We start from the raw sequence: 21,294 nt of genomic DNA on the forward strand, positions 1-21,294 counted from the left end.
CTGATAAGCCTCGCTTCGTCCTCGCAAGCTCATAACCTACACTGTGGTGCTCACGGTGATACTATGCCCGTTCATTTGATATATCTCATCAGCTACAAGACGCACCGTGGCAGTTAGCGGCACCTTCGTCTCCGAGCGCCTTGGGGTTAAAGGATCAACCTGATCGCCGCCAAGTCAGACGCCCGCGGCCCTTGGACATTCCCCCAGAACCATCCCCGCGAAGCACCCACCCATGGAGACCGGCGAGGAGCGTCCCTACCGGTCGCACATCAGACCTGCTTGTCTGCCCTGTCGGCGGCGGAAATCGCGATGCAAGATCGAGGCCCACTGTGCAGTCTGTCTGATGTGTCGCGCCCACAATACCGACTGCTCATTTCCGACCGAGAAGCGGCGCAAGGCCTCACGGCGAATGCCTAGAGGAACACCTCGTGGTGATGGTCCATTACTACCGTCCTTGCAGGCACAAGCTCCGCTGGCTCCACCAATGACCCCCGTAGCGCACGTACCATCTCATCAGTTCTCCGGTGCCTCTGCATCCCCGGCGAGTGTCTCATCGCAGCCCATCCGCCTGGAGTGGACACAGGCGGGGGATTCCCAGGATACACCGTTGTCCCTCGAAGCCGAGGATGATAATCCTCATGTTGTCGGCCCGGCGGTCATGGGCGATAGCCACGTCCTTGCAGGCTATCTCTCCAGCTTTCCCGGCGGGAGAGGAATGCGTTCAATTCGGCCCGTCGAACCCGGTAGCTCTTCGTCACCAATTGTCTTTACAAAAGTACAGAAGCGGCCATTGGGCCTAATGCTCAACTCAAACCCAGCACTTCATAAACTGCAGATTATTGAGAAGCTAATTGAGCCTTGGTCGTTACACTTAGTCGATCTGTTAGTAACATCGATCTACGAGGATTAAGCACCAGATTCTGACAAGGTCACCAGGTATCTGAAAAAGATCAACCCATGTTTTCCCTTGCTAGATGAGACGACCTTCCGTGCGCAATATCTTAATGCAAAAGATCGAATCTCTCCTGCGCTGTTGTCCTGTCTATATGGACATGTCTTGCCTCTCTGGCGATATGATCCTGAGCTTTCTCGGGTTCGAGCACCTGATGACCGGTTCATCTGGAATCAAGCCTGTGAAGCAGTATACTCCGAACTGCATCTATCACCCGGGATTTCTACAATAACTGCTATTCTGCTCAATGTTGGAGGGCGCCCCACTACATCGATGATTGGAAACGGTGTCCAATTGGGATCGGCAATCGCTCTCTGTCATTCACTGGGCTTGAATCGGAACCCGTTGCCTTGGGATATTCCCCGAGCAGAAAAGCATCTTCGGATGAAGATCTGGTGGTCTATCCTGATTCATGACCGATGGTAGGTTGTCCTCAGAATTTGAAATAAAAGTTATCGAGACTAATTAGTGTTGACAGGTCAAGTCTTGCTTATGGCACACCACCACATATCAGACGGTCACAGTACGATGTGCCTCTCCCAACACACGAATCCCTTTCCAGTCAAATTCAGTATGCAGGTGCCCACGAGGTGTTCATAGCACTGACAACCCTAACCGAGGTGCTTGACTTCTGCCTTGAATACGTTTATAGTATCACCGTGGAGGAACCTGCTCGGGATCTCGATTTAGAGTTGAACAAGTGGGTTGATACACTGACAGGGAATGTGCGCAAGATCATCACTCGAGGTATAATGCTGGAAGTTCCCGGGGCCTCCAACTTGCGTCTTGCCTATCTCGCCGTGAAGCTTCTCCTGCGGCGCATATATTTGGACCGCGAGCGACAAACCCCGAATTTCAGCTCTGAAAAACTAGCGAATCATGTAATGGATGCTCGAAGAACTGCAGAAGATATTGTGGTTCTCGTTCAGGAGCTTCGCGAGATGCAACTAGGGGATTTCTGGCTCCCTGTGGCTGCGTTTACCTTCGTATCCACAGTCACTTTCCTTATTCGCTGCGCCCTCGAGACAGAGCAAAGCTCTCTGGCTTTGTCTCAGAGCCCATCTCTGCGAATGGCGGCCGAATTTTTGTCTTCGCTTCGATCGCTTCAGCAGAACTTCGGATGGGATTTGGCGGATATCTGCCTTGCGCAGCATTCAGATGTCGTTGAGAAACTTATGACATCGACGCCAGCAGTTGACGTTCTGGGCGATACAAATGTCGAGCCAAGGCAGCATTTTATGCCGGATATGGCATTCATCGACGCGATGTTTCCGAGTATCTGGGATACATTGCAGAGCATGTGAGTGAGCATAAAGTAGTGAATACCATCTTCATTGTACCAGAAATAGGGCCAGGTCTAATGCAACAAACATGCAACATGGTTTCAATCTACTCTTGCAACGGCATCGTACCGGAAGTCGTCGCAAAAGCCTCTTCCAATATGTCCAGGCCATTCAGTAGCTGGTCTCTGGTGATAGTGATAGGAGGTGCGATACGGAAAACGCCTCCAAAGCTCGGATGGCTGCTCAGGTTAGCCCAAAGGCCCAGCTCATAGGCCCGATCACCGATGGCTTTGCCCAACGCCAGTGCAGGAGCCTTTGTCTCGCGGCTTTCGACGATCTCCACTCCAGCCATCAGTCCTCGCCCACGCACGTCGCCAATGCACCCGTACTTTTCTTTCAGCTTGTTCAATCCTTCATGCAAGATCTTGCCCATGGCACGGGAGTGGCCAACTAGCCCGTCACGAACCACGATCTCAAGGACTTTATCTCCCACCGCAGCCGGCAGCGGGTCGTTCACATGAGTGGTATAGAAGCAATAGTCGCGCTCGACGCACCCGCGCTCGATCTCGGCATTGGTCACGACGGCACTCAGTGGCAAGCCATTCCCAAGAGTCTTGCTGAGAGTGAGAATATCAGGAACCACATCTTCATGCGTGATGGCCATGATATCGCCGCAGCGACCGACCCCCGTCTGCGCCTCGTCCACAATCAGAAGCATTCCCCGCTTCTCGCACTGCTTCTTCAGCGCAGCCAGGTATCCCGGTGGAAGCACATGCATCCCGGCGGAGGATTGGATGCACTCCACGATGCAGGCCGCAAGCGAGCCGCAGGATTGCATGTCGATCATGCGCCAGCCGTACTCCATCTCGGCCTCCCAGTCATACGAACCATCGGCGCGGCGGAAGATCGAGCGGTATGCACTGGGCTGTGGTAGCATGAGCATGCCGGGCATCAATGGGCCCTGGCCCTTGCGCCCGAAATGATACTGTGCGCCCAGAGCCTGTGCGGTCACGCCGTGCCAGCTCGCGCCGAGACCGACAATTTCGAATTTCCCCGTGTATACCTTCGCCATTTTGATGGCTGCCTCGTTGCTCTCGCCGCCGGTTGAAAGGAAGAAAGCCTTGTCCAGGCCTGGTGGGAGGAGGTTGCAAAGTCGTTCGCCCAAGCTGATTACCGGGGGCGAGACCATCCCCGAGAAAAGATGGTCCAGCGATGCTGCGTGTTCTGCAATCACCTTGACAATTTCAGGGTGGCCGTGGCCCAGCAGACATGACATTTGGCCAGACGTCCAGTCCAGCACCTTGTGTCCAGAGGCTGTGTATACGTAGAGGCCTTTGCTGCCACATATGACATCCTTATTGAATCTGGTGCCGTAGTGAAGAAGATACTTCTCTGTTTTAGTCTGAAGCTCCTTCTGGTCAAGTCCGTGGTATAGGATAGGAGGGTCGTTGCTTTTGGAGGGCATCGGTGTGCCGAGTGTGTCGTTAGTAGTGAGACCGGGAGCCATGATGTCTGGGAGAAATGAAAGTCGAGTTGGATTTCCGGTGAGATTAGGAAGACGCACTGCAACCCGGACTTATAATTCAGCAGCATAGCTATACCCCACCACCCACCTCTTGTCGGGGGTTGCTCATTCGTAGAGATTGGTCCACCCAGATTGGCATGCAGCTTAGTTTCCCGCGGCCCACGGCGATTAGCAACGCCGCGGAGTTCTGTAGGCTGCCACCACCCGCCTTACACTCAAGAGAGTTAAATGATAATGGAGTGGTTAGGTGAAAATATGGCCAATACTTTGATTCCTGATTATATTTATTTTCAACGAGTTTATCACCTTTTTCTACCACGGATACCCAGGTATCTACTCTGTATCAATCAAATTCTCGATCATGGGTAGAATGACTCTTTCCTAAAGATACTGTTTCGTATATAGCGGTGGAAAAACAATGGTCTACGGAAGCAGCATCATAAGGTTTTCTTTGTGAGCGCAGGCTGGGCAGATTGAAGCTTCGTGAATGGCATAATTGAGGGCGGGAAAAACTCCATGAACGATGCGAAGGATTTAGTAGTAACTGCTTTTAGTCACCAAGTCGCGACATAACGATTTATATTAGGATCTGGGACACTGCTGCTGGCAACAAGGAGAAAATATCAAATGATCGGAAGGCGTGTTAAATTGAAGATGGTAGGGTTTCGTTGCGTGTAGCAACAGGTATAGACATATATCATATCATACCACAGACTGATCTAATATCAAGAAAGCTGCGGCCAGAAGAGAGGTCAAATATGCAAGAACAAGAGTATTAGAGAAAATGTAGCACAGACATTCTATGTCAATGCCTAATATCACTTATGGTGTTGTCTGGCGCTCGCTTCCTGGCGAGTCCTTTCCATCTTCGACAGCCTTTCCCCAGGCCCGCTCAAATGCCGACTCAGCCGAAGCCTCCTGAATGGACTCGGTCTGGGCCTCTTCAGTAGTACCGTTGCCAGAAGCGGGAGTTTTCGGATCATCGTCTATGAGAACTGGCACGCTGTGGGTGATACCCGTAGAAGTGCCGCTCTCTGTCTTCATGTCGCCAATTGCCGCAGCAAATGATGACAGAGATGATTCCGGGTCTATGGTCTCTCCAGCCTCTGCTGCTGCCTTGCGGTTGGCACCAATCAGCTCAAGATCAAAGTTTGAGCTGTAGATCACTGCGGAAAAGGCCTCTAGCTCGCGTACGTTCTGATCCATGGCAACCAAATATTCGTTGGACGACTGGGATCCGTTACCAATTACATGTGCCTGGCGAGCTAAGACAGCTAGAAGGTTGGCAAGCTTGGTCTTGCGTTCAGAGGTACTTGGCGGAACAACAGTGGCCACGGAGTCGAAAGACTGGGGCGCCGTTTCGGGAGCAGAGGCAGGGGCCTTGAAGGCCTCGTTGGCGCATTTAACATCAACCAAGGTCGAGAAGCCCTCGTTATTGAGAAGAGTCAGGACGAAGGAGAACGAAGGCGAGTCAATGAGATCGGCTGTTTCGTCGAGGAGGTAACGCAGCTTCGAGGCAGTCTGCGAAGTAGATGGATCCGTCACACCCTCCACGCCAGATTCGCGCAGGACAAATTCTTCTTCCTCCTTCGGTGGGAGTAGACAGGATAGCCACTTCTGAGATCTGACAGACAACAATTATCAGCATGCCTGCAGGTATGATTTGGAATGGACCGGAGTTACTCACCGTCTCTCCTCTTCCGTGCTTCCTTCAACCTTCTTCCGAATCTGAAGGGTCAAGTCTGATAATTTCGACAGGCTAATATCCTCACGCGGGTTCAGAGGCCCGAACACTTCTTCCACAGCGGGCTGCACCCGCCCCATCAGTTCTTTCCACCCACGGTGAAGCAGCCACCAGCTGAAAGCGAGGTATCGCCGGTTAGTCTCAAAGTCATCACCAAGGGTCTGGGTGAGCTCGTCATCGTGGTCCTCCAAGCTGATCGTTGAGCTTTCGGGAGGTGTTGCGAGAGCAATGACACTGGAGAGATAGTTTCGACGACCGAGGAGGTTGAGCTGGATGCGGGTGAAAATGGTGAGCAGAGAGAGGGTGTAGATGAGGGTAAAGGATCGTGTTATAGCTGCAAAGAGTCAATTGCCAATTCCAGCTCCCCGTTATCACCCTGCCACGAAGGAAAGCTTACATGTGATCTTGACCTCGTTCCACAGCTGTGTCTTGTTCCGTTTCACTCGTGGCTGTCCGTCCGAGTCCGCAGGCTCGCCGACCTGGCTGGCATGCACGAAGCCTTCGCTCTGGAAGCTCGACATACTCTTCTGATCATCCCCAGGCAAGCTTGGAGCCACTGAGCTCATGTCCGAGCTTGTGCCTTCTCCGGCGTTGAGCCTTGCCAGCCTCTCCGCCCGCTTCTGCTGTAGCTCCTTCGTCAACTCCTCCACGGGCAGAGCCTCGACGATATTCTCCGTTGCGGTCGGCAGCAAGGCAAGGACAGTATAGGTACAATCGGTCTGGTTCTGTTCGAATCGTCGTCGCAGACTGTACTCATGATTGTTAATGACTTGAACTCGGAGCGCTTGGTGGGATCAAGCCTGTCACAAGCTCGCGAGACAACCAGGAAGGTGAGATCAGAACCCAAGAACGGAACTGGGAGGGACACCGACTTTTCTCGTGCGATCCGGTCGCTGCTCATGCGCTCACGTGCTTCAGAGATCTTGGACAGAACATACTGTCCGGCCAGGTAGCCCGCTCCCAGCACGCCAGCCCCGATCGCAAGGCCTTTGCGATTGCGCCGGAACCAGCGCCTAGCGGCACCGATCATGTTGAGGATGGTTCAGGGGGTATACTCTGAACGATGAAAAGTATCACAGTCCGAGGATCATTGTCGACAGGATGGAGGTTGGGCAGATGAGGTGGAAGAAGGCCGGGTGCTGATCGCGGTGGCCGGGGATTCTCTCCAGGCGGCCTCGGCTAGCTGAGCTGCTCGCGGCGCCGAACGTAAAGGGACATGCGACAATGACCATCGAATTTGTTCATTCGAACACTGAATGATAAACGAGAAAGCCCTCCCTACTAGGAGAGCTTTTCGTACATTCTCGACTACTCGACGCAATTGACACGGTCGCGTTCCACACTCCATATACTGCGTGCAGCCCGCATTCGGCGTCTCCGGCCACGCAGCAAATCCCATCGTATCCAACTAGGCCTCTGCCACTTCTTGTAGACTGCAAATTCCTCCTACCAGAAGCGCACCCGACTCTCGCTCTCACTACGGATTTGTTCTTTTTACGCAATCTCTCTACCAGCGACCCCCGGCCAATGATAAGCCGATAAGCGTCATTCGGCCCAGTCCGATGGCCGATAGAAACCGCCCCGATCATACCTCTCGGCATCATCACTCCCTCACTCTCACCCTTCGCCGTCAGCAACCCCTCCATGACCCCGTGGACTGCATCCTGTCCACCGGCAGTCGCCCTGTGATTACTCTTCCGAGTCTCGTCCAACGCCCCGAATCACCGACCAGTTCCGCGCTGGCTCGTTCCTCTGCGGGCGGGGATGGAGCCCCGCAAAACCCCTCCGGAGTACTTTCTGGAGATCTTCGCCGACACCAGCACGGTGCGCGACGTGCTCAAAGGTAAGAGATGCAGTTGCTTGTGTCGGCACCGTCGGCACAGCCAGTCGCTTCTCGAGTTAGGAGCTAACGCGCCCGTCCAGGCGTCCTCAACCTCATCTTCTTCCACCGCTATTTCCCCTCCATCCGCCCCGTCACCTTCGATGTCTTAGACTTTACCCTCCCCGCGATCAATGACGCAGACCTCGAGACGCTGATCGAGTCCCGCGTGAGCGCCCTTGTCCGCCAGCACCTCTCCTCAGCCGCAAGTGCGCAGGATGGCAAAGTCGGCGGGGGCGGCGGCGTGCGAGGACGAATCGCGGTCGAGTTCTACGAGAAGAAGCGGCGTCGCTCCAACATGTGGTTTGGTGGGCTAGCCGGTAAGGGCGAGGAGGAGGTGTGCTGGGAGATTTGGACGCTGGACGTGACGATTGCCACACCTCGCACCGAGTCCGGTAAGTCTCAGGCGTCTACCGTAGATCATGGCTCTTTTGTCTACGTGGCAACTAGCCGTGGTCTATGCCATGCGAATTTCGTACATGGAACAATCACTGACTAACTGTGTTCCGTCGACAGAACGAGCCAAGGTCCGCAAGGCGATGGGCAACATGCTCCAAAAGGCCGCATTGAAGATCCTGACTGTCGTCAACCGGGACAAAGACCATATTCCGCCCATCACGACGAGTGACTCCAACCCGTTTCCCTATCGCATTGTGGTGAATCCTCGAGCGGATGGTTGGGGCAACCGCATGGGACTGTACTAGCCCAGAAAGGGCTTCTTAGGCTCCCCAGGCCATGAGGAATATGGTTTCCCACTGGTATTGAGCATTCCGCTCTACATGAATTTCTTAAGTATACGATCCACTATCCCGAAAATAATGTGATGAGGAGTTCGGTGTTGCGAGTGTTTTGAGGCGGCAATTCAAGGATCATGCTTGGCGTTGGTGCACTCCTTTCCCTCGTTCAGGTGGCTGATGTCCGAGCATCTCAATCAAGAGCCAGAGATGTGCGCGATAGTTGCTAGTGAGCAATGGGTGGACCGGCTCGGAGAGAAGTACTGATACAATGTCTTGCATATGCAAGCATTTCAAAGGGCAAGTCGTGCATACGTAGCTTTGTCATCGGCATACAAAATATTAGAAAACCACGAGCGGCACCTTCTGGCCCGGGACTAAAACGATTACTGTACGGTCAACCCTTTCTACCATTCCAGATAAGTGACGATATAAGCACACAAAGCAACCTCCGCCGAGTCTAAATCCATCCTCGGACTCGACCCATTTCCATTCGTTCACCTCCGCTCTATTGTCATCGTACTTCCAAGTCCGCAGTTCATAGCAGTGAGGATGCAATTCTCACTTGCAGTTCAAAAACGGTACCCGGCCGGACACGGAGAATCGATGAACCCGCGGCCTCCGTCTAAGCTACGGCCACGGATGTACATGAATTATCGGCTCGATTCTCTGTTGGGAGCCATTACAGGCCAGCCGTTCAGGTGGAGTGGGCCTTGGCGGCCTCGGCCTGGGCACGGAGGTTGGCGGAGGTGCCGGAGTTGCTGAAGAAGCGGCCAACCAGAGGCTGGAGGAAGGAGTGGAAGACAATTTGTGCGCCACTAGGAAGTCGGTCAGCTGCCGGTGGTTGACAGTTTCACTGTAAAGCGCATGACTTACTTGGTCTGGGGAAGGGCCATCCACAGGACAAGGACGAACTTGAAGATGTAGTAGAAGGCTGGTCTGGGTCAGTGTCACTTCTATCTGCTTGACATTGTGATTGCACGTACGGAACCAGTAGGCGGCGCTGATGGCGCTCTCAACCAGGGTCAGGAAGGCAAAGACAACCCAGTACTAGACAGAAAAATGTCAGACAATTGCTCTCGCGAGGTGAGGAAAGGTGTCACGTGGTGTCTTGTGCGCAGAACAGCAGGCAGTGACAGCGAGAGCTAGGGGTCATAAGAACATACAGTAAGCCACTAAAGAGAATCAAATGTCAGCAATGAAGGCCCTGGCAAAATAGGGAGTAGACGGGTCTGAGAGAATCGCACCTGGGTGTCATCCGCGGTACCCGAGGTGAAGAGAGCCTGGAGCGAGTAGTAGCCGGGGAGGAGGAAACCGGCAAGGTTGACGAGGAACTCGCCAGCGATGTTAAAGAAGACGAGGAAGAAGTAGACGCCAACCAGACCTAGGATAGCGTAGACCTTAGGGACGGAGGTCTGTCTCTCCAGGTTGTTCAGAACAGGATACTTGGAAAGCTATCCGAAAATCTCAAGTCAGCGCACATGAACCAAGCGAAGCCAAGCAAGTCATAGAAATAGAGATAGGAGGCAGTTGCCACTATTGCTTTCACCCTTATCGTCGCACGATATGAGGACCCAGAAGCAATGTGCAGCGCACCAAATGGGGTGGAGGGCTGCAGCTGGCGAGGCACCAACGAAACACACAATGGCGGAACACGTACCTCCTTATCGAGCTGGGCAACAGCGTGCTGAGCACGGTCCTGGAAAGAAGCCATTTTGGAGGAGGATCTTGAATTTTGACGGGTTTTTCGAAGCTGGACCGGCGAGGATAGCAGTGAAGCGAGGGATGGTGAGAATGCATCCGGTCAAGCTGGCGGTTACTCTGCCGTGCCCGTGCGGACGTCACGTGATGTCATGACGTACTCCGCCTCCCATCAGCTGCGCCATGTGAAAGAATCGAGATGATGAGATGATATGATCCCATGTCCCTCGATCAGGGTGTGTGAGCATGTCCTGCATGAGGCACGGTGGTGGTAAAGCGGCCATTGCCAATTTCCCCGACCGTGAAAGTTTATCCTCTGCTAGTCTCCCAGCATCTCTATATATACAGAACGACATTGCCTAGCTTGCGGGCAATATTGGACTAGGGAGAAGTGGTTGAGGTACCCCAGATTCTGGACGATAGACTGGATGATGCCTGGTGCTTCCTGTGTAGATGCGATGCCGTGAATGACGTATAGGGCTGTTCTGGCCGAATCAGGTGGCATGCATCACTAAACCTCGAGTTAGGTAATGTGGGTTGTACTATTCACGTCAGCGGTCCGCATTTGAGTTTGTGTCCTCCCTAGTCTGTGGCATATGACTAGTTTCCCTTGGACTCGAATCCTTACCAATATGCCTAATGTGTGCACTGCCGGTTCTATCACCAGGTATTTTCTCCACTTCGTTATACATTTGAGCCAATGATATATCACGATTTAGTTATCTGCACAATGATCTGACTCTTTATACAACCAGAAAGGCATGTACCCAAAATGGACAACAGCCAACAAAGTTATTGTGTTTCTCTGTTGCCAAACGGTATAGTCTCAACTTCTTCATAGTATAGTCACTTACTATAAGAGATCACGTGATCAACTGGTCCCCGACGGAACGGCGACGGAGCAATCCTCTATCTACCGTATCTATCAAGTCGACCAGTTAAATAGTCAGTTATATTTTTTAAATGATGCCATACACACCGTTAATTTGGTGTATGCCAACACTTAGATGGAGACATGGGGGTAAAATATGATCCCCACAGTATGTTGCAGCCCAAATCCACGGTATCAAACCGGGCTCGTGGGTCTATTTATTGTTGTGTGCCGAAGACATGCATCACCGCCAGATTACCGGGGGTGGAACCCAATTCGTCCTATACACCAACATTGGTCTCCTATATCTTCTATTAAATAGAGAATACAGATAATCCATTCACTGGGACTCTAGGTGAGAAAACTACACTCAGAAAATACAAAGTAGCCCACGGGGAGGCGTTGTGAAGTAAGGCTACAAGCGGATTCACCGCCAGGCACCAGAGCGAGCATGATGTGATTGGGAACCGGGGGAAGCGAGAGCTCGAAGCGATTGGACTCGACTCTGTGCAGCACGCAGCCGAAACCCGAGATTGTTTCGTCTTATCACCCAATTCCCTCCGGCTCCCCTATTCTTTGGTTCTGGGACCTCAACCCTCCCGCCTAGACTTCTAGGCTTGCTCCGCACACATCTTCCCCCTTTCTCCCTTCCTCGCGCCCGTGTGAATTTCCTCAGCCTCGGCCTCATCCCATCCCCCCCCCCAGCTTCCTCCCTGGTGGGTGTCGACTCGCATTCCTCGGTCCGTGCGTCCAAGGAGCACAAGCATCGATTGGGCAGACCGATGTAACCGACTCCGCCGTCACTCTGCTTGCTCATCCATCGGCCCCCAAGGGAGCTCGACGATCGTGCAACAATTGAGGGGTACCACGTCCGCAGTAAACGGCGCGGACTAGAGTATCGCACGAGAGTCTCCTTCTGAACGACTCGACGGCCGGGTTTAAGTTGCGGATCGCGATCTCTCCGGCGTGCCACAAGCAGACATACACTGTCCGAGACGCCGCCACGAAACTCCCTCCTCCGCCATTGACCTCCACCTTGACGTGTCCATCTCTCGGAACCACTGGACCCTCCTTTATTTTACCATATACTTATACTCCGAACCAATTGGATCCTTCGCAATGCGGCCTCAGTAAGTCATGCAGCGCGGGGCGTGTGCTCGTTCGTCAATGCCAGCTTCTAATTGCCGTTTCGCATTGTGGACAGACGGGAATACCATATCGTGGTGCTGGGTGCCGGAGGAGTGGGGAAAAGTTGCTTGACTGGTACATCTCGCCATCCTGGGTCGCGTTCCTACAAACCCATCGCACCCTGAACTCCCGAGTCCAAAGGCTGATGAATCCCTAGCCCAATTCGTCCAGAACGTTTGGATCGAAAGCTATGACCCGACTATCGAGGACTCCTACCGCAAGCAAATCGAAGTAGATGTAAGTGGAATTATCGCATGCTGGTGATGTCTCGTCGCTTACTTGTGCTCTCCAGGGTCGACAATGCATACTGGAAATGTGGGTATACCTCGAACATGCACACCATCAGGGTTGAAGCCATGGCAACTAACTCGCGTGATCGCTGTCTAGCCTGGATACCGCAGGAACGGAGCAATTCAGTAAGTTTGCCCGATGAACATGTCTGGCCCTTGACTAACAATGTTACCAGCGGCCATGAGGTAAATGCAACTCGACCACCAAGACAGCTCGATAAAGCGAAAGACCACTGACATGATTCTCATCCGTAGAGAGCTATACATGAAGCAAGGCCAAGGGTTTTTACTTGTCTTCTCCATCACAAGCATGTCATCATTGAACGAGCTATCCGAGCTTCGCGAGCAAATCATCCGGATCAAAGACGACGAGAAGGTGCCACTTGTGATCGTCGGCAATAAGTCAGACCTCGAAGACGACCGAGCAGTCCCTCGAGCTCGCGCGTTCGGGCTATCCCAGAACTGGGGTAATGCCCCCTACTACGAAACATCGGCCCGCCGCCGCGCAAACGTCAACGAGGTCTTCGTCGACCTTTGCCGCCAGATCATCCGCAAGGACTTGCAGGGCTCCGGCTCCAGCAACGACGCCTCCCGCAAGCGCGAAGGTTCAAATCGCTATGACCGGAAGCGGGACAACAAATCGCGCCGTCGGTCCCCGTGTGTGATCCTTTGAACGGTCAGCCCGGCACTTCCAATTTATGATTCTTTTCTCTGCTGGGCTCTGTTGCTTCTGTCAGGACCAGCACGAAGCCTTTTGCAACTCACACTGCCTCCGCATCCACGCATTTTCTTGACGTGCTCTATGATCTTTTCTATCCTTCCCATGCATCTGCGCCTTTGATAGAACGACGCGTCGCCGCCAGTCATCACACACTATACCATCCCTATATCCACAATTCAATTCTGGTGTGAAACCCCCCCTGTGCCATCAATTTATTCTTCTTCATTTCGATATATTCAGGGCTCGATTCTTGTTGGCAGAGCCCCAAAAGTCCAATTTGAGAAATAAAAAGTTCTGATTCTTCTCGAACGCAAGTTCCTGGCTCTGGATTTTCCCTTTCAAGCATATCTGTGATTCAAATCCTTTGCACGGCCCGAGAGAAAAACAAATAGAATGCTTGATTGAATACATTTCCTAAACTTCGTTTCTATAGAAAGTATGCCGATTACATTCGGAATACTCCGAACCGGGTCTGTACATCGGGCTCCGCCTTGCCACCGAGAGCTGCGGCCAACCCTAGACCCAACATCTTCCGTGTCTGGGCCGGTGGGATCACCCCGTCATCCCAAAGACGGGCGGAGGAGAAGATTGCCTCGGATTCGTGATCGATGCGAGCCTTGAGAGCCGGATCCACTGATTTCCCAACCGCTTCCATGACCGCAGACAGCTGCTCGGATCCCATGACGCCGATTTTGGCATTGGGCCACATGAACATCAGCCGCGGGGAGTAGGCCCGGCCACTAAGGGATATCATTAGACGGAGAGCTTTCTCTAGGCGACCAATGGAGGTAGACTTACCACATGCCGTAATTCCCAGCTCCTGCACTGGAACCGAACACCACAGTGAACTTGGGCACGTCAGCGCAGGCGACGGCGGTTACGAGCTTAGCACCGTTCTTCGCGATACCGCCCTTTTCAGCATCCGCGCCGACCATAAATCCAGAGATGTTCTGGAGGAAGACGAGGGGAATGCGACGTTGGGCGCACAGCTCGATGAAGTGAGCGCCCTTGAGCGAGGACTCGGAGAACAGAATACCATTATTGGCGACGATGCCCACACGGTGGCCGTGGATCTTTGCAAAGCCCGTCACCAAGGTTGTCCCATAGTCGCGCTTGAACTCCGCAAACTCGCTGCCGTCCACAATACGTGCAATGACCTCGTGGGCGGGGATCTGGCGGCGCAGGTTAGTACCGACGATGCCATTCAACTCCGTGGGGTCGTAGATCGGCTCCTTGACAGCGTCCTGAAGCTGGACTGGGGTGTTGGCAGAAGGGTAGTTCAGATTAGCGACGGATCGCCGCGCAAAGACCAAAGCGTGGGCATCGTCCACAGCGAGATAATCCGTCACGCCAGAGATCGTAGAGTGCAACTGGCCACCGCCCAGATCTTCCGCCGAGACGACCTCGCCTGTCGCGGCCTTGACAAGCGGCGGACCGGCAAGGAAGATAGTACCCTGGTTCTCGACGATAATGGTTTCGTCACTCATGGCAGGGACATAGGCACCACCAGCGGTGCAAGGGCCCATGACGACAGAGAGCTGCGGGATACCGAGCGAGCTCATGCGCGCCTGGTTAAAGAAGATACGGCCGAAGTGCTCGCGGTCCGGGAATACATCTGCCTGGTGCGGGAGATTCGCGCCACCCGAGTCTACCAGGTAGATACACGGTAGTCGGTTTTCCTGCGCGATCGCCTGGGCGCGCAGATGCTTCTTCACGGTAATCGGGTAGTACGTGCCACCCTTGACTGTGCTGTCGTTTGCCACGATCATACAGTTAACTCCCTCTACGGTGCCGATACCTGTGATGATCCCGCCCGCTGGTACATCCTCGCCTTCGTACACACCCTGCCCTGCCAGCGGCGACAGCTCCAGGAATGAGGTACCAGGGTCTATCAGGGCTGAAACACGGTCTCGGGGCAGCATCTTGCCTCGGGCAACGTGCTTTTCTCGTGCTCTTTGTGGGCCGCCCTGAGATATACTCGCATGAAGGCTGCTCATTCGGTCCAGAAGCTCTTGCATGTGCCGGCTGTTTTCTCGGTACTCGGGCGATGATGTGTCCACCGCCGTTGGGAGAACAGAGAGTGCAGAGGCATGATGAGGGTGAGTGTAGCTAGCAATTGTTCTCGACGATGTCTGGATAGCATTTCTCGGTATGGCGAAGTGTACTGGGCGAGAGCTGCGCACACCTACTCGTGAGCCCAGGCTCCGAAGGATGAGTGGAGACGCGGCGGGCATTGCGGGGAGAGCGAATCGATATCACCGACCGCTGTTGAGAGGACACTGGGCTCTAGCTATACTGTGAGAAAGAGGAATAAGACTCGATCATGAGCGAGGCATGGTATTGAGATCAGGAAATGGTCGGTGTAGGCATTCCGAGAAGGCGACGATGAAGAAGAAGCTCCAGGTTCCCCAGACGAAGACCGTGCGGAGGTGCGCGGATTGCCGCTTCTACCCGAGGCGCGCATCATCGCTTCCCGTGCCGAAACGATAGACAGCCGCGACAGTGAGGGTGAAGGTAAAGAAATAAAAGCGATAATTGCATTAGATATAAAGCCTAGAAGATCCCTAGCTCACAGTTTCTGCTGACCTTTCTAAGTATTCCGATCATTGCGTGTCGAGTCAAGCGTAGGCTGTACATTGTCTTCCGCCACAGGGCGGTCTCCGCGCGCCGAGGACTGCCGTCTCCTCGCTCCTGCGCTTCGTCTTAAATACTCCTCATATGCCGTCTAGGTGTCTTAGAGACCTCACATTTCCGAGTTCATTTTTCCTCTCCTACAAAATGGCCTCTCTTACCGTCCCTTTGCTCCTGCGTACATCAACTCGCTCATTGCGGCGGACGGCCATCCCCACACTCTCCACCGGTTTCGCGCGAAGCATCTCAACCAAGCATCCAACGGGATTTACGCCTCCCACAGAAGACGAGCTTTTAGAATTACGAGAACGAGTGCAAGACTTCACAAGTAGGGCTTTTTCTCGGTGGGGATGAATTGTGCTGACGTCTATTCAGGGCGAGAGATTCCGGCTGAGGTTGCCGCGCGGACAGATGAACGAAATGAGTTTCCGGCCGAGATGTGGAAGAAGCTAGGTGACGCTGGGTAGTATTCCATCTGAATTGCATGTACTGGATTATGGACTAGGCATGCTAATCTCAATTCATTCGGGCAGACTCCTCGGCGTTACGGCCAACGAAGAATATGGGGGCTTGGGGATGGGCTACCAGGCGCATTGCGTGGTAATGGAAGAGCTCAGCAGAGCATCAGGTAGGTATTCATTTTTTTACCATGGCCTTTCACTTGATCTCAATACCATGTCTAATCTCTCCTGCCTCGCATAGGAAGTATTGGCTTGTCCTACGCCGCCCACTCCCAGCTTTGCGTCAACCAGCTCTCTTTGAATGGCTCCCAAGAACAGAAAGAACGATTCTTACCAGGTTTGCTCTCTGGTGAGAAGATCGGTGCCTTGGCCATGTCGGAGCACTCTGCTGGCTCCGATGTGGTCAGCATGAAGACAACGGCCAAGGAGGTAGACGGTGGCTGGCTGCTGAATGGAACCAAGATGTGGATTACCAATGTGGGCTTCGTTCCGTGCCATGAAGTATATCTTCTCCAGAGTCTCAATGACTGATAACCTGAGTATTACAGGGCCCTGACGCCGACTTCATTGTTGTATATGCCAAAACTGAACCCGAGAAAGGCTCCAAGGGCATTACAGCGTTTGTGGTCGAAAAGACCTTTGAGGGTTTCTCGTGCGCTCAGAAATTGGATAAGCTCGGTATGCGCGGCTCGAACACAGGAGAGCTCGTCTTCGACAACGTCTTTGTTCCGCGGGCCAATCTACTGGGTGACATAAATCGTGGTGTTCGGGTCTTGATGGAAGGTCTCGATCTCGAACGGCTTGTGCTGAGTGCAGGACCACTAGGGTATCGTGCTCTGAATTCTCCAATTGGATCTCGGTGCTAATATCTTCTAGAATCATGCAGGCTGCGCTCGACCTGGTTTTGCCGTACACCCACACCCGCAAACAGTTTGGTACTCCCATCGCCCACAACCAGCTAATCCAGGGGAAGCTTGCGGACATGTACACTAAGCTGGCTGCCTCCCGAGCGTACACCTATGCGACGGCGCGTGAAGTTGACAACGGCGCCGGAGCACCTGGCCAACTCGTTATCCGAACCCAGGACTGTGCCGGAGCGATTCTTTATGCGGCAGAGCGTGCCACTGAGTGTGCTTTGGACGCTATTCAGCTGATGGGTGGAAACGGATACATTAACGAGATCTCCGCAGGGCGACTGCTCCGAGATGCGAAGCTATATGAAATTGGAGCAGGCACCAGTGAGATTCGGCGCATGGTAATCGGCCGTGCATTCAATAAGGAGTACGCGTGAGATGAGTTATGAGCAGTTGTAGATACACGAATCGTATTATTTCCCTTCAAGCATGAGATGTAACTCCGTGGAGTGTAGATGCATTCCTTCCTTCGTCCTGTTCGTTACGAGTCATGAAAATAACGAGCCTTTCCGTGGCAGATGTGAGAGATGCAGATCCTGTCCAGCCGGACTAGTTCTTCTGTCTAGCAGACCGCCGCACAGGCGAGCCACCGAACTTTGTCCGATCACCATTTCCACTGTCCAACGCAACTCGCTTCGACAGAGCCCGCTTCGAGCTGCCACCGGTATTGTTCTGATTCGTTTCCATCGCCGGGACCTCGGCCTTGCGCTTTCGTCCTCTTCCTGCCGGGATAGAATCCTCCTCTGGCGTATCCATGGGCGACTGAGACAGTTCCAGCGTTGCATTCGACCCATCACCCCCGTGTCGACTCTTGACAAGGTGCGAGGATAAGACGTTGGCCATTTCATCCGAACTGTCAAGCTGGTCGTCCTCGTCATGGCCGCTCTCATCATCCGCAAAGGTATCGTCGTCAGCAAGCGATGGATCTTCCACTATCGTCCTGGCAACCCGTGGCTGTCGCAGCCTTGACTTGTCCAGCGCGGGCTGGGCCGACTTGAAGATCTCACGCCAGTTGGCTAAGAACGCCAGCTTTTCTCCGTTGCCGGGCTCATAGATTTCCACCGCGAGATCCTGGTCCTCCTCCATGCTGGCTGTCTTCCAAACCACGCTCTGGAAGGTGGTCAGGTCGGGCTGCGGTCGCGATGCGCGAGTGGCGAGGTGAGCAGCGGACGGAGTCCGGCGCACCTTGGTCACTCCGCCCGTCGCTTTCGCGCGAACGGTGCTCGGCTTCACGCTCGGGTCGTCATCATAATAGTCATCCGAGTAATACCCCCAGTCACTGAAGTATTCCTCCACTTCGTACCCCGGGTCTTCATACAGGGCGGCTTCATGGTGGGCGGATCCGGCGAGATCGTCCTGCGTAAGCCAGCGGCATCTGGGTCAGCGTTATGTCCGGCTGGTGTCCCTTCAGGCCGACGGCCGCTCTCCGGGCACAAGGATACTCACAACAAGGTCGGGTACGACATCCTCGAACATGAAATCATCATCCCAGTCATAGTACTCGTCGTCATCAGACATCTTTGTCGGATTCCGGTGGGTGAACGAAGGGGCTCGAGTTTGAGGATGAAAAGAAGGGTGGGGTTCAGATCAAAACGAAAGAACGACTAAGCATGCGCATATACTACACTCAAGCAAACAAACGAAGGTGCAGAGATGACGAGACGACTGATGTGATGAAGATGCGGCTGATCTTTTGCAGCAAAGAGGAGCCCGGCTAACATAAGCCTTGGCATTTCAATTTCAGCCCGGCTTCCGGCTCCACAATTTTTTGTTCTTCCTACACTATACAGCACTCTTGGGGGGTCTTAGGTCCATGGTGTTCGGTGCGGATATGAGCATGCATGACTCCCTTGTTTCATATTGATGGCCTGGGAATCACACATCTTGAATTTCTACTTCACGCAATATCCGGGCTCGCTCGCTATCTCGAATCACACTCGGAGGACGCTTTCACGTTCCTTGTTTCAATAGTGTCCACGACTGGCGAATACGTGCAGTAGAGGTTGATGTCTCATTTCCTCTCAGGCATTCGGTTTGGGCTATTTGATTCAGACCCCCTTTTGAAAATAGTATGGCCCCCAAGCTACTAGGACCAGGCTTCTGCTGACAGCAGGTCATCTCCCCTTCAGCTGAGAATTGCCTATTCCTAGACCTGTACCAGCACTCAGCGTATGGGAATTATCTACTGGTTCCCTTGGAATAGTCCGTAATGACTGGGCCGAATGATATGTTCCTAATAAGGTCTGTCTGGCATGCTGCGCTCTGTGGGCTCGGTCGTTTTCTCGACTAGAATGCTTGTGGTTGGGGGAAATATTAGACAGCGATGAGGTGAAGGAATTGCTTCGCATTCATTCCCCCCTTGGTCTCGCCGATATGCTTTCCCTAGATCTCATATATGAATATCTGAGAATTCACGGGCCTGGCCGTTTACTATATAGTACCACCAAGTGCTACCCGTACACGCCGGGGCTAGTAGTTGGAGGGACTTCGTTCGTATGATAGATGAAATATCAAACTTTATTTGCAGATTACAGACTCGGAAGATACATATACTCCTAGCCGCTGCTGAAAGATCCTAAGCTCAATCCTAGGGTCAAAATAGCGCAAGGGACGCCCGCCAGTCACTATTGCGTCGCGGGCCGAGCGTTATCTCCGCGGGGCCGATGTGTTGCGTGTCGGATGCCGAATTGGGTGTTGGTCTATAGATACTCCGTGATCTTCGTTCTACACCGCTGCGCTTGTGCGGTGCTGTGAACGTATCAATTAGTGATGGCGGGGCCCTGGGCGCTCGGGAATGTGCCACTGTCAGTGTCGCATTCAACGCCCCCGCAGTCTCGACTGCAACCGAGCTCGCAAGTCTTGCCATGTTATAAACCCTCGGCCCTCTCTTTACACCAGCTTCGCAGCCTCGCATGATCACTATGGCGACAACTCTAATCTCAAACGCACGCATTTTCGACGGAGCGTCGGTCATATCCCAATCCGGCCATGTCTTGATCCAGGCCGGTCGCATCAAGCAGATCTCGCTCGGAGAGCCTCTGACACCACCTGCAGATGCAGTTGTGGTCGATGCAGCGGGCTGCACATTACTGCCGGGCCTGATCGATGCGCATGTGCATGTTTTTCGAGAGGTTTCTCTGCTCGAGACCGCAATCGAATATGGGGTCACCACCATGCTCGACATGCATAACGAACCGCATTGGTTCCAAGAGATTAGCGCCATAACCCGCGCAAGGAACGATGTGTCCGATGTAAAGTCTGCATGTTTCGGTGCGACCATCACCAACGGTTGGCCGGAGGCTATTGTCAGGCTGACGACGAATGATCCGAATGTGAGTGGACCCGAGAACCTATAGATGCAATTGGGATTGACACAACGTTGATAGATTGATGATCGGATCTCCAAATGGCCGAAACTCATAGACCAGGCGTCGGTCGAGGAGTATCTTGCTAATAACCGTGCTGCGGGCGCTAGGTATGTCAAATCCCGATGACCACCCGCTGTAGTAACCGCCAATCCCACGATCTGACACATCTTGCGTCTGAATAGTTTTGTGAAGCTGATGCAAGAGGATGGACATACGATCGACCTACCTTTCCCAACTCGGCCGGTTCCCACACCGTCCCTCGATCTTCAGAAGCTTGTTGTGGAGACAGCCCACAAAAATGGCATGCTGGCAGTTGCACATGCGCTAACCAATCATTCCACACTCCGAGTACTGGAAGCTGGTGTGGATGGTCTGGCACATGCGTCCATTGAGCCCATCAATGACCTGCTCATCCAGGCATTCAAGAAGAACAATGCCTTTGTCATCCCTACGCTAGTCATTAACTCGTCCTGCAGTGGGGAGGAGCAAGAAACCCGAGAGAAGTTTGCCAAAGAGCTGCATGACGCCGACAAGGAGCATCTGCTTGGGTGCCTGCATATCACACGGGACGAATTCTCTATCAAATCTTCCTTTGAGCAAGTTGCCACTCTGAAAGAAGCCGGGATTGATGTGATATGGTAAGCGTTTTCTTCCCCACAATGTTGGATTTGAGAAATAGATGCTGATTATGGTTCCAGTGGGACTGATACCGCCGCTGACTTGGTGGGGACTCGCGGAGGGGCCTCGGTTCACCAAGAGCTTTGGATGTATGTCAATCGGTGTCGATTCACCCCGCTGGAAGCTCTCATCTCCGCGACCTCAAAAACTGCAGATCGGTTCGGGTTTTCAGACCGTGGCAAGGTTCAGGAGGGGCGATTGGCCGACCTGTTGCTTGTTGCCGGAGATCCCACCCAGTCGATTGATGCTCTGTCAGATATCAAGGGTGTCTGGAGAAACGGAGAACGGCTGGCCAGGAAATAGATGATGGTGGTGGCGACCCTAGGCTATTTAAGCCTTGAATGGCCATCTCCA

The 21,294-nt window shown here is 53.3% G+C and overlaps 10 protein-coding genes across 10 annotated transcripts; 5 read left to right on the top strand and 5 right to left on the bottom strand.

Annotated features, from left to right (window-relative positions):
* Nucleotides 1-232: 232 nt before the first annotated feature.
* N7459_008349 (transcriptional regulator family TF) lies at nucleotides 233-2,256 on the top strand (the record flags this gene model as incomplete). The annotated part of the gene is made up of 3 exons (XM_056947517.1): nucleotides 233-882; nucleotides 937-1,374; nucleotides 1,431-2,256. The coding sequence occupies 3 exons, from the start codon at nucleotides 233-235 to the stop codon at nucleotides 2,254-2,256; spliced, it is 1,914 nt and encodes a 637-aa protein (XP_056797027.1).
* Nucleotides 2,257-2,341: 85 nt separating this feature from the next.
* N7459_008350 (aspartate aminotransferase family protein) lies at nucleotides 2,342-3,742 on the bottom strand (the record flags this gene model as incomplete). Its single annotated transcript, XM_056947518.1, has 1 exon — nucleotides 2,342-3,742. One exon carries the CDS (start codon nucleotides 3,740-3,742, stop codon nucleotides 2,342-2,344), a length of 1,401 nt encoding a protein of 466 aa, XP_056797028.1.
* Nucleotides 3,743-4,582: 840 nt separating this feature from the next.
* On the bottom strand, nucleotides 4,583-6,534 carry N7459_008351 (peroxisomal biogenesis factor 3; the record flags this gene model as incomplete). The annotated part of the gene is made up of 4 exons (XM_056947519.1): nucleotides 4,583-5,384; nucleotides 5,448-5,838; nucleotides 5,902-6,251; nucleotides 6,377-6,534. 4 exons carry the CDS (start codon nucleotides 6,532-6,534, stop codon nucleotides 4,583-4,585), a joined length of 1,701 nt encoding a protein of 566 aa, XP_056797029.1.
* Nucleotides 6,535-7,268: 734 nt separating this feature from the next.
* Nucleotides 7,269-8,087, top strand: N7459_008352 (autophagy-related protein 101; the record flags this gene model as incomplete). The annotated part of the gene is made up of 3 exons (XM_056947520.1): nucleotides 7,269-7,347; nucleotides 7,428-7,778; nucleotides 7,900-8,087. 3 exons carry the CDS (start codon nucleotides 7,269-7,271, stop codon nucleotides 8,085-8,087), a joined length of 618 nt encoding a protein of 205 aa, XP_056797030.1.
* A 727-nt stretch (nucleotides 8,088-8,814) lies between these two features.
* yop1 (putative membrane biogenesis protein (Yop1)) lies at nucleotides 8,815-9,831 on the bottom strand (the record flags this gene model as incomplete). The annotated part of the gene is made up of 6 exons (XM_056947521.1): nucleotides 8,815-8,935; nucleotides 8,994-9,051; nucleotides 9,104-9,167; nucleotides 9,284-9,292; nucleotides 9,365-9,571; nucleotides 9,778-9,831. 6 exons carry the CDS (start codon nucleotides 9,829-9,831, stop codon nucleotides 8,815-8,817), a joined length of 513 nt encoding a protein of 170 aa, XP_056797031.1.
* Nucleotides 9,832-11,808: 1,977 nt separating this feature from the next.
* On the top strand, nucleotides 11,809-12,840 carry N7459_008354 (uncharacterized protein; the record flags this gene model as incomplete). Its single annotated transcript, XM_056947522.1, has 7 exons — nucleotides 11,809-11,819; nucleotides 11,894-11,952; nucleotides 12,035-12,114; nucleotides 12,170-12,192; nucleotides 12,265-12,293; nucleotides 12,344-12,353; nucleotides 12,423-12,840. 7 exons carry the CDS (start codon nucleotides 11,809-11,811, stop codon nucleotides 12,838-12,840), a joined length of 630 nt encoding a protein of 209 aa, XP_056797032.1.
* Nucleotides 12,841-13,333: 493 nt separating this feature from the next.
* N7459_008355 (putative 3-methylcrotonyl-CoA carboxylase, beta subunit (MccB)) lies at nucleotides 13,334-15,122 on the bottom strand (the record flags this gene model as incomplete). Its single annotated transcript, XM_056947523.1, has 2 exons — nucleotides 13,334-13,628; nucleotides 13,687-15,122. 2 exons carry the CDS (start codon nucleotides 15,120-15,122, stop codon nucleotides 13,334-13,336), a joined length of 1,731 nt encoding a protein of 576 aa, XP_056797033.1.
* Nucleotides 15,123-15,666: 544 nt separating this feature from the next.
* N7459_008356 (uncharacterized protein) lies at nucleotides 15,667-17,271 on the top strand (the record flags this gene model as incomplete). The annotated part of the gene is made up of 6 exons (XM_056947524.1): nucleotides 15,667-15,847; nucleotides 15,895-15,982; nucleotides 16,053-16,147; nucleotides 16,222-16,481; nucleotides 16,529-16,806; nucleotides 16,857-17,271. The coding sequence occupies 6 exons, from the start codon at nucleotides 15,667-15,669 to the stop codon at nucleotides 17,269-17,271; spliced, it is 1,317 nt and encodes a 438-aa protein (XP_056797034.1).
* Nucleotides 17,272-17,443: 172 nt separating this feature from the next.
* N7459_008357 (uncharacterized protein) lies at nucleotides 17,444-18,412 on the bottom strand (the record flags this gene model as incomplete). Its single annotated transcript, XM_056947525.1, has 2 exons — nucleotides 17,444-18,250; nucleotides 18,341-18,412. 2 exons carry the CDS (start codon nucleotides 18,410-18,412, stop codon nucleotides 17,444-17,446), a joined length of 879 nt encoding a protein of 292 aa, XP_056797035.1.
* A 1,403-nt stretch (nucleotides 18,413-19,815) lies between these two features.
* Nucleotides 19,816-21,243, top strand: N7459_008358 (amidohydrolase family protein; the record flags this gene model as incomplete). Its single annotated transcript, XM_056947526.1, has 4 exons — nucleotides 19,816-20,226; nucleotides 20,281-20,369; nucleotides 20,445-20,900; nucleotides 20,961-21,243. The coding sequence occupies 4 exons, from the start codon at nucleotides 19,816-19,818 to the stop codon at nucleotides 21,241-21,243; spliced, it is 1,239 nt and encodes a 412-aa protein (XP_056797036.1).
* Nucleotides 21,244-21,294: the final 51 nt, after the last annotated feature.

This window comes from Penicillium hispanicum (genome assembly GCF_028827665.1).
Source record: "Penicillium hispanicum strain IBT 35686 chromosome Unknown utg000007l_segment0_segment0, whole genome shotgun sequence".
Lineage (NCBI taxonomy): Eukaryota > Fungi > Ascomycota > Eurotiomycetes > Eurotiales > Aspergillaceae > Penicillium > Penicillium hispanicum.